Source organism: Lonchura striata, chromosome Z, assembly GCF_046129695.1.
Source record: "Lonchura striata isolate bLonStr1 chromosome Z, bLonStr1.mat, whole genome shotgun sequence".
Lineage (NCBI taxonomy): Eukaryota > Metazoa > Chordata > Aves > Passeriformes > Estrildidae > Lonchura > Lonchura striata.
In genome coordinates this window covers 71155155-71169348 of record NC_134642.1, presented here as the reverse complement: position 1 = coordinate 71169348, position 14194 = coordinate 71155155, and the positions used below count along the sequence as shown (strand labels likewise).

Below are 14194 nucleotides of genomic sequence, written 5' to 3'. Positions count from 1 at the left end.
AGGATCAGAAAATAGACTCAGTAAGTTTACTCAGCAAAGTATACATATATGCACATAAAGTAAACAAGAATGAAAAATAAGTAGCATATCTAGTTAGGTTTCTTAATATATTTTACCAAAACTGATCAAGTGACATTTTTATACAAATAATCATTTTGACCCATCAAGTACCACAACACTCACCAAAGCCTTTTTCCACTGCTATTAAAATGACAGCTTTTGAAAACTGGAGGACATTTTGTAAACTTAGTTGGCCACTCTAGTATTAAGACCTGAAGTTAAAATAGACAGTCTTCTCAGTGAAACATTTTTTCCTCTTATTAATTGGATAGTAAATTAATTAGAATAAGTTGTTTACTTTATTGACTCCAGCTGTATGGGATATAGAGCATATCAAGTTTGGATTGTTCTTTTTCTTACTTGTTTATGAAGATACTTCTGATAAAGTTTCTAAGCTAGGCTTAGCACTAGCCTGAGAAGGCTGAGTTAGAAAAACTTTGGGAGTTTAGATAAGAAGTCAATTGATGTGACACTCATTTTTCCAAGTGATCCATTTTTATGGATCTTTGAGCAGCCAAACGAAGTAGTATTTAAATGCAAACAACTGAACAAACAATTTTAACCAGCACCACAAAAATACAAGGCTCTGAAAACAAAATGACAGTGACCATCTGCTGACACAGCCATTAAAACTAACCATCTCCTTCCAGCAAAATATTTATGATAATGCCATAATAGTTCATGGATATATTTTGCTAACTTTTGCTGGCAAAGAGTGAGACGAAATCTATGGTTTTACGGGTAATGGTACAAAAAGGTGACATGGAATCTGGCTGACCTAATGTTAAAGCATGAAGGGAAGGATTAGGAAGTGAAACAGCTTCCTTTGCCTTCATTACCTCATGTTTCTCAAATGAGAGGGCGAAGGAGGTGAACCTGTATTGCTTACCACAGAAAACAGGACCTTTGTGAGTAGGGTTGATGCAAGCACATGCTTATTATCTTTATGGAAAGAAAATATATTTCTTTCCATAAGGAAAAGATTAAAATCAACATCTGAAACTTGTAAACTACTATGAAATCAGAACATGAGTCTCTGGTCACGTTAAGCCATAAAGACATCTTTAACAAAGAGGCTGAGTTTATTTCATGTGAAATATGCCCTTCCAAAGGTATCAGCATGATCAGAAGCTACCCAAGGGATCAATTTCCACTATGGTTATCGATCTACCTCTATAAATATTTTCTGCTGTTTGTGACTTTCTACACCCCTATGTCTCTAGTTATCATTCAGACCCTTAAAAGACACTGGTATATTTTAACAATGTAGTGCTCTTTGCCTATATATTGAAAGAAAATTTTACATCAGTATTATTATTACAACAAAACACATAGAACATTTTTTCCTTGTCTTAGGATATGTGTATTTGGCTACAAGACTGCTAATGTTGCCTGTCCTTTTGAATGCCTTTTATATTATATTACTTTCTATGCCATTGTTGTCATTACAATTTATCCTCTGATTTGGAAATATTACACTTAAACAAAAATGTTTATGGATGCATAAGTCTTGAAAATGACTGATTTCTGCTACCAAACTGGCACAAATATATTTTTTCGAATAAATTGAGCCTTACAGTCTTGTGTTTCTATTTGACAGAGACTTGAAAAGTATTCCTTGCATATTTCCATTTGAAATTATACAGGCAGAAATAAATCATTATTACTAACTGGGGATTAATATTGTCAGATCATGAATAGCAAAAGCACTGTCCTTCATATTTTTAAGACCACCAATTTCCCTTATAAACATTTAAATATATCACCCAGCAATTTGTTATAAGCCCATACTTCTCTCCACTCTGTTTCCTTGTAGCATCTAAAAAGTCTATTCATCAATCTAAAGCCCTCTGTCAGCTCTTTTCTAGCTACTGATTAAGAGGAGGTTATCTTCTTGATAATTAAAAATATTTTGACAGGTGTCATGGTAGGTGAGAGCAATGCCGGGGAATCCCTTTGCTATAACATCTTTTGAAAGTCTGAGTAAAAGAGACCCTGAGCTGCTCTCACAGGACTGACATTGTCATTGTCCTTAGGTTTAGAGAGTCATCACTAAAAATCATGCCTTAGAGACACCTTTAGAACTGTGCCACACACCATGCACTGGTAGTGGTTGTCGTCTCATTCCTGACAGAGGCTGTTATATAGGGAGGGTTCAGCCCCTGCTGTGTCAGGAGGCCAGTGCCCACACCCAGACTTACTCCCCCACCCCTGGCATTGCACTGTGGGGTTCCATGCTGGACTGTAGCTATGCTTTTTGGGGGCAAGGTACCTGTGGCCCGCTGAAAAATAAAAAAGTGGCAAGAACTGAGTGCAAAGATTATAACAAAATTATAGTGCTTACATGGAGCACAGAACAAACCACCCCTCAAAATATAAGCATACCATCTCAGACAAAAAATCCACAGTGGTGGTAACTACAAAAACTACAAAACCAAGTTTTCTGTTGAAAACAGAAACCACTCTTAATTTACATTGCCTGTTTTCTTCTAAATCTGTGTTTGGTATCTCAGAGCACAATGAAGTAACAAAAGAAGCTTTTCTGACAGATTAACATGAAACATTTTCAGCCTGTGTCCTGTCTTTCCTGAGTTTGCCGCTTAAACACCATTGAACACCACAGCAGAAATGGTTTGATGATTGAGATCCCTGATGAGATTCAGTATATGAAGAAAAGAAAGATGATAAGTCAGTAAGAGAGGGGTAACTGTTGACAAGCAGAGAAGCATAAGTGAGAATTTGAAAAAAAGAAAAGGCTATTTGGAAACTTCTGCTTAGGTACCAGTGGGTCCACACTACTTTTCAGCAGATGGCACTACAGTGCTAGTGTTGGACTTTATATGTGCAAGTCACTCGGACTCCCAGAACAGGACTGCCTCCCCGTTTACACATGTGGCTTCAAAAAGGGACTTCACAGTTTGTAATTGTTTGAGAAACATTGGCCAAGCAGAGCTAATTCCCCCTATGAATGCAAATTGTTCTTAAATTGTAAAAGTCAGCAAATATTTACAGCCATAAACAAATTACCAATTATTTTGCAAATGTAATCTATGTTCTATTTTAGAAACACATTGTGAAAATATCAGTGTCAGATAACATTAGTTATTTACTAGAATATTATTTGTGAGCTGTCAAACAATGTAAAAGCTCTGGAGAAAATAAAATCTTTTTTGGTGTGTACACCTATTAAGACCAAAAAGCAAATGCAAATTGCATAGATTCTATTAGGGTCTTACAAGGGAAAGACACTTTAAAAAGAAAATAACATAGTCTACTGAGCAAAGAGCAAATGCAAAGAAGCATTTTTCCTGCGGAGAACAATAGGCATTACAATGGAAGAAAAAAATCACCCTTATTTAGAGCAAGAACATGATACATCTTTCAATGATTATGACAGGAAATTTCAAGCAATTCCTTTTGATTACATGAGGCAGGCTCTCCATGCATATTATAAACACATTTTCATTTTTTTTAAAAACCTTGCTTCTTGAGATAGATGCTACTATTCAAAGAAAATTAGTTCAGCTGAATAAAAACCCAATTTCAAAAACTTCAAACCTCTAGGGGGTTCAGCAATGATTAAAATAATAGTCTAGAATGCCACATAACCAAGACCATTTGATACTACACAGAAAATGTGCACAGTGGTTCATTTTAGATCATTCTTCTCACTCCCAGTTTAGTTCTTCAGCTGCTTGGGATTGCACTGGATGCCTAAACTCCAATACATACTCTAGGTGCATCGACATTCCTTTCTAGAAAACACAAAATCCTTATTTGAATCGCCTACAAGGAAGTAAGAATGTGACAGTCAAAAAAACCTACAATTGGTTCAGTTTATTTTTATTTCACATGAATCTAAACGAAACTTTTTTCACCTTCTTTTTCTCCTGAGACTTTCATGGTTTTCTTGTTTCTATAGAGACCAGACTCTCTAAAATGTTGAAGCAGTAAAGATTTCAGAAAATGAAAATTCCAAATTTTTCCCCAGCTCCAGCCATGATGTCAAGCAGAAAAAGTTACACTAGATGAGAGAAGGAAAATCTCTAGCAAAAAAGTTTTCTTTAAAAAAGGGAAAAAAATGGTACACTGGGGCAGTTTCCAAAATACCATAGATGATCAAAGAAAATATATAAAAATGTGTATGTCAGAATCAGTTGAAAGTCCTAATAATAGCAGCATAGAATATGCCCTACATTTACACTCTGATAAAAGATGCCTTAGTATTTTAACATGACTGAAGCACAGCAAATGCATTTCATAAAAGTCTGCTAATCAAGTTAAACCAGAGATGCTTCTGTTTACACAGAAAGCAGGACAGGTAAATTTTTCTCCAGCATTCATTTAAATTTTAATCTGGTTTTCAGATTTTACCAAGCAGTTTGTATGAGGCCATGGCTGAACCACATGAAATGCTTAGCACCAGATCATGTTAAGATACCTCCTTATATTCCAAAGCTGTTTACTGCATTTCATGGTCCAGCACCCTCTGATGTGTTATTTGTTACTAAAACTCTCTTCTCAGCAGGATTTCTTTGATTAGCTTTCTACAGGGAGACTACTCAGAATCCAGGCTAAGTGCTGTTGATTTTCTGTATATACCAGATCATAATCTGCAGAGAGTACTCAACAAACTACAGGGCTGGACAATCAACAACTATATGAAATTTCACAAGGGAAAGTTCTGGATTTTGCACCTGGGCTGGGTCAATCCTGGATGCATGGACACACTGGGGAATGAGAGGCTGAAGAGCAGTGCCATGGAAAGGACCTTGGGATCGTGGCTGATGGTGAGTTGAGCATGAGCCAGCAGTGCCCTGGCAGCCAGAAGAGCCAAGCATATCCTGGGGGCATCGGGCACAGCATTGCTATAGGAAAAGAGAGGGGATTGTCCTGATCTGCTCTGCACTGGGGCAGCCTCGCCTCCAGTGCTGGGGGCAGTTTTGGGTGCCACAATGCAAGAAGGATATAAACTATTAGAGAGTGTCTGTCCAAATGAGGGCCATGAGGATAAGCCTTACAAGCAGTAGTTGAGGGCACTTGGTTTGTTCAGCCTGGAGAAGACCTCACTGCAGTTACAACTTTCTCATGAGGGTAAGAGAACGAGCAGAAACTCTTCTCTGTTATCGCTTCTCTGTTGTTATTGGACACAAAATGAGTACACAGAAGCTTGGTAAGTTCAAAAGAGAAAAAGACCTAGTTTTATTAAAATATCTGGTATTTATAGAATTCTAAAGGTGACTGTGGATTGGAGGATGGAATTACTACCTCTCTAACTACACTGGTCTAAAGCTCAATCAATCATTTCTTTCTGCTCACAGAGATATATGTAAACTATTCTATTTATACATAAAATGGTGTGGGAACTCTGGCTCACAAATATGTAAGCATTATTAGAAGGCTAAAGAAGTTTTATGAGAACTTTAAAACTTTTAGAAGAACTATAAAAGATAAGATAGCCCTTTAAAAATCAGGGAGGGCAACAGTGACCAGTAACAGGGCCCATGGGAATGGAATGAAGTTTTGTTAGGGGAGGGTTAGAGTGGTTATTAGAAAAAGACTCTCTACCCAAAGGGTGCTTGGGCATTGGTGCAAGCTCCCCAGGGAAGCAGTCACAGCACCAAGCCTGTCTGGGTTCAAGAAACATTTGGACAATACTCTCAGGCACATGGTGTGACTGTTGGGAATGGTGCTGTGTAGGGCCAGGAACTTGACTTGATGATCCTTGTGACTCCCTTCCAACTTAGCTTATTTGTGATTCTGTGTTCTGAACAATAAAAGCAGGAACTAAAGCAATGCAAGACAATGTGATTATTTTTTGGATTTCAACAGACTTCAACTAAAGAATGAGAAGTGAAAGCATTTAATTTCCTTTGCTCAGATGAATTCCTCAGAGCACATCAAATTTGAATAGTAGTGGGTATTTCTTAAGATTCAACTTGGGCATTGTTTTTCCTTACTAAGGAAGCACGGCAGAAGATAAAGCTCAATAGGAAAAATTCTCTTCTCTGTCATGAAGAGCTGCCTTACCTTGGATTAGCTTAAGGCTGTATTTTAGTTCCAGGTAATCAAACTTTTTTTCCACATTCTATCACCCAGCTAGATAAATACAAATTTTCTTAGCTCAAAACTAGCTAAAAATAAAGCTGAGACCATTTGATACTATGATTTGCCTAGTGAGCTCTCATTCTGAAATATGCAATTCATATTACCTAATATATTTCCTTCATATCCATTCTCATACTGCAAAATACTTACAATTTTTTATCTTTAGTGCTTTTTGCCTATTGCCCTGGAAATAACAACATTTATTGATTCATGTCTGTTTATATGACAGCTCAGGCAATATTTTATTACATGTTGCCTGAGAAAACTTTGTTGGCTTTTTACTAACTGATTCACTACCTATATTAGAGGGCAAGCAATAGAAGGATCTGGTAAGGCGTTTACTGCATTGAGCTCTCACTTCAGTCACATATGTGGAGCTGACCCAGTACCAAGCCTAGAAGATGTAACTTTTTGGCATTCTGCCACACATTCAAAAATGTCCCAGTACATATTGATGACATTTAGTAGATTTTCTGTGGGCACATTTTGATAAACATATTCCAGTTTAGGCTGTATTTGACCTGAAAGGAAATTCACCTTTTACAGAGAACAGCTATTCCAAAAAACACACTCCCAAAAACTACATTAAGGGCCTAAAAATAGGAAATGGTCTTGCCATGAAATAGTGTAAAAAGGAAAATAGTGGTTTACATGTTGATATATATTAAATTATTTTATGACTTTTTGCTAACAGAGTTGGCTTTGAGTTACATAAGCTTGGCTGTGTCTGTGTTCAGAGGTACCTGAAGAATTATGTAAGTTTTTTATGAGCTGAATATATTCAGCATCTGCCCTGCTCCCAGTACATTCTCCTAAATAATCAAAAGAATGTTTACAGTTATGGCAGCACAGATTTCAGCACAAATATTAATCCTCCAAAAACATGAATACTTTGTTGAAGGGTGAGTGATCACTGATTAAGGTATTAATATTCTAGTACTTACTGCTAAAATATCTGTAGGTCAGGTGGTCCATGTATTCATGGTTATAATATTCCTTAAAAAACTTGCTTATTTTTTAAGTTAGAAATATTTTTATGCAAATGATTAGAGAGATAATTTATAAATCAACTATTTGGTACAAGACATAGAAAGCCATTGAAACTGCATGACACATACAAGAGCTCCTTTATATATTTATATGGTATGTATACTTGTATTTAAATATTTATACCTTTATGGTTGTTATCTGGTAATTAAAGCAGTTAGTATGCCCAAAACCTCTGAGTGAAATAAAACAATTATAGGCTCATAGGCTCATAGGATCATCAAGTTTGGAAGAGATGTTTAAGATCATCCAGACCAATCACCAACCCATCACTGCCCTAAACTCCTAAATGACATCACCCAATGACAGACCCAGTTGCCTCTTGAACACCTCCAGGGACGGTGACTCCACTACTTCCCTGGGCAGCCAATTCCAAAGTATGACCACCCTAACAGTGACAATTCTTTTATACTATCCACGATCACTGCCCTCGTCCTGCTGGCCATGCTGTTCTACACACAGGCCACCTGGGCACGTTACGTGTATACTGAACCAGGAAAACAAAACACAACAAAACAAAATGAAAATAAAAAGAAAACCAAGAAATAAAGCAATACACTTGACAAGTAGAAATTAGTTTGTGCCACACCCTTACTTCTGGACAAAACCCTGGACTTTGGCCAAGCTAAACAGGGCTATGGTAAAACTACTTACACTAATTTAAAGATAGTCTGTAACCAGTAAATATTTCTGCATACTCAGAACAGAAAGACTTTAATTTTTTTACCTAATCACAGTCTGCTCTTTTCAAAGCTTTTGAGAAGAGGCAACCATCATTTTGCAAGTCCTACACTTCAAAAATAATATTCACCTTGTCACATATGAGAGATAAGTAAGAGCAATTGCCCAGGTCTTATTTCTTTGTGATCTCTCCTTTGATGCTTCATTTCAGACAACAAACTGAATTTTTCTCAGAAAGCATCAAAACTGTTACACTCTGCAAGTATGACAGTAGGATGGACAAAATTTTATAGCATTGTGGGATATTGCATGGACCTGCTTATGATAGCTGCAGTAGAGACTTGCTTCCTGAACTTGTAGGAATAGAATAAGTTTGTTTCTAGGACAATTCTATGGTACAAGTTAGTGTATGATACATCTGATACATCTCTCTCGGGCTATGTCCACTGTTGTCTCAGATTTAACATCTTGTGTAGTTGGTCTGTTACTGTGGCAGACTCAGCACTTGAGAAGTGTTGGAGGAAAAGAAAAAGATTCTGTTATCTACTCATACAAACCAATACAACTCTTCCTTTCATTCAGTGTTCTCTCCCTAACAGAAAGGCTGAGACCATCAGTGACAATGACGTGATAATATATTTAAGGAGGAAAAAAATGGCTGCACTACAGCAGCCATAAAAGTGAGAATATGTGACAGAAAGAACTCTGCAGACACCAAGGTCAGTGGAAAAAGAGAGCCAGGAAGTGATCCATGCTGCAGTAGAGAATCCTGTGAAGCCCATGGTGAGGCAGTTGTGTCCCTGCAGCCCCAACAGGACCTGAGATCCACCTGCAGACTGTGCAGGACTCCATACCAGACTGGGAGGATGCTCAAAGCAGACTGTGATCCCATGGGAAGCCTGCACTAGAGCAGGGTCCTGGAAGGACCTGTGGAGAATGGAGCGGACGCAGGAGTAGGCTGGTGGGACTTATGACCCCACAAGTTCCCCACACTGGGGCAGCCTATTCCTGAGGGACTGACCCCATGGGAGGGACCCACAATGGTGTAGCTTGTGTAGAACTGCACTCAGTGGGAAAGACCTGAGTTGTTGCAGTTTGTGGAGGACTGTTTCCCTTGGGAAGGCCGCACACTGCGGTAGGCAAAGAGGGTGAGGAGTCTTCCTTGGGTAGGAAGGAGTGGCAGAGATAAGGTGTTATGAGTTGACTTCAGATCCTGTTCCCCATTTACCTGCGCTGCCCAGGGGAAGGAGACAGAGAATTTAGAAATTACATTGAGTCCAGGAATAAGGGAGGGGTTAATGGAATCTAATCTCTTTGACTGGCAAGAAATTAAATAATGTCCATAAGCTGAGCCTCTTTTGCCTGTAAGTAATTACTGAGTGATGTCTCCTTGTCCTTATCTCAACTGTAATGAGCCATTGGTTAATTTTTTCTCCTCCACTCAGCTGAGGAGGGGAGCAATAGAACAGCTTGCAAGGGCACCTTACATCCAGCCAGGGTCAAGCCAGCACAAATGCACAAGCAAATATGTGTGTGTGTGTGTGTGTGTACATGTGTGTACACACACACACACACACACACACACACACACACATATATATACATAGTACATATTTATTTTTATTTATATATATTTAATAGGAAAAGGTATTTCAGAATTTACTTAGATTCTTATGGAATTATAATGATATATGAAAATACTATTATAGCAACAAATATCTTTGTCCAAAAAGAGGAAAAAAGATTTCCTCTATCAGAGAAAAAACTCTTCTTTACCAGAATGCACTCACAGTGGCTGAGAGATAAAGGCCCACAGTACTTCATTCAACCAGCCCATCAAGAATCAAAGATGATCCTCCACACTGCTGTCCAAATGTAAGGTTTTAAATTTTAAGAAGCTCAAGCCTAGTTTAAGAAAGGGAACCACCAGTTTTGCCAGAAGTATCACAAAATATGCCAAGATGGATGAGACCAACAAGGATCAAGTCCATCTTCCGGCCCCGTACAGGATCATCCCCAAGAATCACACCAATTGGAAGATGACTCCATTAAAATAGTAACTATAGCAGTTGCTCCTTTGCACACTCCATGTCACTGCTTCCACTGAACATGGTAAAGAATTACACAGAAAAAGTAAAATGCATATGAAATTCCTTAGAGAAATGAACATGTATGTGAAAGCTGTACCATGGAACCTTTCCCACCTGAAGGAATAGTGCAGAAGAAATAAGAAGAGCTGTATTTCTGGAAAAAAGCATAGACTGTTGTAATAATGATTTGTCAAAAGTGTGTGGAGTCTGTGAAAACCTTAAATAAATTGAGAGGAAATGTTTGTGGCTTTTTTTTTCCTAGACAAAAAAGATTACAGAAATAAAATTATCTAAAGGATTCACATTATTAACGATATTTTTCAGATAATTTTAGAACAAGACTAACTTCAATAAAACTTCTACAAGACAAAGTGGAAATTCTCCTGACAAGACAGAATAATCCTATAAAGACATATTTTGTGACAAAAAGAATTGCTAGTGAGTTAACATTACCAACTGCTCTTGCACTTTGTAGATATATGCAACTTATATCATTGTGATTGTGGCTGGAAAGAAGAAATACAGACTTTGGAATCTAAAACCCTGCTAAGCTGCTAACGAGCCTTAGGCAAGATTGCAAAACCAATTGCAGTAGACAGGTTTCTATATTTCTTTATATTATAGTACCAAGAGTTTCTATTTAAAAAGAAATACAAATAGAATACTTCTATTAAAATATTTAAAATACAGGATCTGAAGAATGATAAATTTCAGGTTTGAGTTTTCCTTCTTTGAATTTTTACTAAAGTGAAGTCTCATCAAGCAGTATATTTTGGTGTAAGACATTTAAATCACCTTACTCTTTTGGTGTGAGGGGGAACCTCACATAGCATTACATTGTATGGATCTCTAGTAATCTGTGATTTTCAGTGTAAATTAATAATTTATTAACAATTTAACTATTTGCCTGCCTAAATTAGTGCTACAATAATTTTGAATTAACCTATTATAAACTAGTTCAGTAATTAAGAAAATTTTCAATTCACTGTATATATGTCCCTGTGGTGATTTTTGTATATTTCAAGAAAATATATACTAACATAGACTTAAAACCCTGATACAATACAAATGATGCTTAAAATAATTAATGATTGTCACATTCTTAACGGAACAAAGGGATGAAATGCTTAAAAAAAGCCTTCCCAAAACCAAAAAAAACATAAAGTGTTGATAGAAATAGAAAAAAAAGAGATATTGAGGAATTACTAACAGTCTTCTACAGTAAAAGTGTTTTTTTCCCAAACTTTTGAGACTGAGTGGAAATATAGTTTGGTGGTGTGTGTAGTGAATTTCATTTTTCATATGCTGTTGTCCAAAGATCACTTTTATCAGCAGTCTAGTAGTCTTCTCTTATCCTCAGTATCTTTTCTTTGCCAGCTATTGATGTAAGGTGGGCCTAAAAATCTGGGAAAAAAGTTCCCTCACCTCTAGCCCTTGAATCAACTATGTTGAGGAGCATGTATTTCTCCAGTAAAAAAAGTGATTTGATGAAACTGATAATAGCAACAACAACAACCACACCATCATTATCATAATCGTCATCAGAATTGATTTACTGAGACTTTGGACAGTTTGCAAGGGGGATGATAATGGAACATTTTCTATTGTCAGCAACAGCAAGTCTAACAGAATAAAAAGGAAGCAATTTTAAAAAATTCTGCTCCGAAAGACATCTAAAAAATATATATTTTCCAAAATATTTTTAATTAAATTGACTATGTTTCATTTCATGCTAATTAAATCTCACCAATGTCATGCAATATACTATGCACAATGCAGTATGCTTTTAAATGTCAGCTTTTTTAATACTTGCTTATTCTGTGAAAGATCTTACACTAGGAAGTGTTTGTTATGAAAAAAAATTAAACATTTAATTACTGAAGAACTGTTAGACAAGCACTTCTAAATTTCAGAGAAAACAGTAATTTTGCAAAGAAATCACTGAAAGAGGGTCTATAAGTATCTGCAGAAAGGCTTCCAAGTAGGCTCTTCTTGGTCGTGTAATAAGACAAGAGGCAATGAACAGCAACTGATGCACAGTATGTTCCACCTAGATATAAGGAAGAACTTCAAGCTGCAGGTGACTGTGCACTGGAACAGATTGCCCAGAGAGGCTGTGGAGTGTCCCTCACTGGAGATACTCAAGAACCATCTGGACAAAATCGTGTACAACATGCTCTGGGATCATGCTGCTTGAGCAGAGGAGTCAGACTAGATGATTCACTGTGGCCCCACCTTGACCCATTCTCTGATCCTGTGAAACTCCTATTTCTGCTAAAGATCTTCATTGAACTGATCTTTTTCCTTTGCTTCTATTTATCACTACATTTTTTTATGTTCGTACATTTCCTATTTTGCTTTTATAGAAAGTAATCTATTTTAATGAAATATGCCACTTCCCCCAGTTTTTCTAAGAAGTATGTTTATCATCAGGAAATGTAAATCTTAAATGCTCCTTTTTATGTATATTGTACATACCATATTCTTTCCACAGTGTTTGGGGATGCGAAAAATTGTTTTTAATTTCTACGCACAAAAGACTTCATTTAAAATTTCATATTAAATTTTCTTCATTACCAGCTGTCACAAATAATCTAAATAAAAGATCTTTGGATTAAGATTAGAGCCCTGCTGTAAAAGCAGTAAAAACTTCTTATATTCAGTGTGGTATGGTCTATTCCATTTGTTTCTGAGTACGTTCCACTTACAGACATACTAATTCAATAAATGACTGTAAAAGCAGCTCTCTTTAAACTCTGATGCATTGATTTTTCCTGGATATGAGTTACATAGGTATTGTTAAATATGTTCATGAATAATAAAGACATTCTAAATGACTGTAAGTACTTGTTCATATTGGCTTATTTGGCAGTTGTCTGGAGGTTTGATAATCTTTAAAAATTTATAGTTCACACACCCTTAAAAAATAATAATTTGAACTATTTTGTATACCACAGATTACAGTTTTCTGAAGTGTTGTTTTGCTAAAACTGCCCTGGAAAATTAATCAAAAAATCCATACTTAGATTCATATCCATCCCTTTAGAGTATTTGTGGTAGTTATTTCCCATGAAAAAAATCAAAATTTCCTTACTTTTGATATCAGCATTAGTTAAGAATACACTTCAATTTTTTCTGGTGATGTGTCATACCTGTAACAGCTGAAAATAATAAAAAATATTGTAGATATGCTCTTTGAGAGAAAATGTAACTCGAAAGACAAATGGGTCTATAATATGCTAACCTGAGCGGGTTGAGGGGAAGGACACAAACTTATACCCACCCCAAGCACAAGAACATTCTGGGTAAGAAATGGACTGAGAGCAGCCCTGTGGAAAAGGACTTGGATGTGCTGGTGCACCAGAAGGCAGACATGACCTAGAACTGGCAGCTCAGAAAGCCAACCATGCCCTGGGCTGCTCCAAAACCAGTGTGGCCAGCAGGGCAAGGGAAGAGGTTCTGCTCATCTCCTTTGCTCTGCTGAGCCCCCATCTGCAGTGCTGCACCCAGCTCTGGGACACCCAACATAAGAAGCACGTGGAGCGGGTGGAACTAGTGCACAGGAGGGCAACAGTGATGATCAGATTGTTGAAACACCAGTCCTAGTCATCCTAAGGGACTTGGGGTTCTACTGAGCCTGGAAAAGAGAAGGCTTCAGGGAGGTCAAGGAGCACCTTCTTCTCTCTAAAGGGGCCCCAAAAGTGAGGTGAAGAGGGACTTTTTTTGATTAATACGAGAAGGGGGAGCAGATTTAAACTGAAAGAAAGCATGTTTAGATTAGATATTAGGAAGAAATTCTTTACTCTGAGAGTGGTGAGACACTGAAACAGGTTACCCAGAGAAGCTGTGGATACCCCATCCCTGGAAATGTTTTAAGCCCATCTGGATATGGCTGTGAGCACCCTGGTCTTGTGGAACATGTCCCTGAAAATGGCAGGGGGGCTGGAACTAGGAGATCTCTAAGGCCCCTCACAATCCAAACTGTTCTAGAGTTCTGTGATCTCTTACTAGACCATGAAAAGGAGATACCTACTTACTCAAAGTAATGGTGATCTCAATACACCATGAGAAATTCAAACTCTGATAAAGAACAGAACACTTTCCTGTTTGCTTCTTTTCTCAAATAACTGTTGGGTTTGGCTCTGTGAGCTTCTTCTATTTCCCTCTCTGAAACGTCTTTAGCTTTATGATTTCACTTCTATGTACCC

The 14194-nt window shown here is 37.3% G+C and overlaps 1 protein-coding gene across 8 annotated transcripts in view; it reads right to left on the bottom strand.

The window, feature by feature from the left end:
• TRPM3 (transient receptor potential cation channel subfamily M member 3) overlaps window positions 1-14194 on the bottom strand; it is a 406906-nt gene that overhangs the window by 176530 nt on the left and 216182 nt on the right. Inside the window, exon 1 of one of the 8 annotated variants that reach the window (XM_077790278.1) lies at window positions 13081-13132. The exons of the other annotated variants lie outside the window; for them this stretch is intronic. Within the exon in view, the coding sequence (XP_077646404.1) occupies window positions 13081-13095 (15 nt within the window). The 5' untranslated portion in view covers window positions 13096-13132. Of the gene's footprint in view, window positions 1-13080; window positions 13133-14194 lie in introns of those variants that run through there. 8 annotated transcript variants of the gene reach the window in all.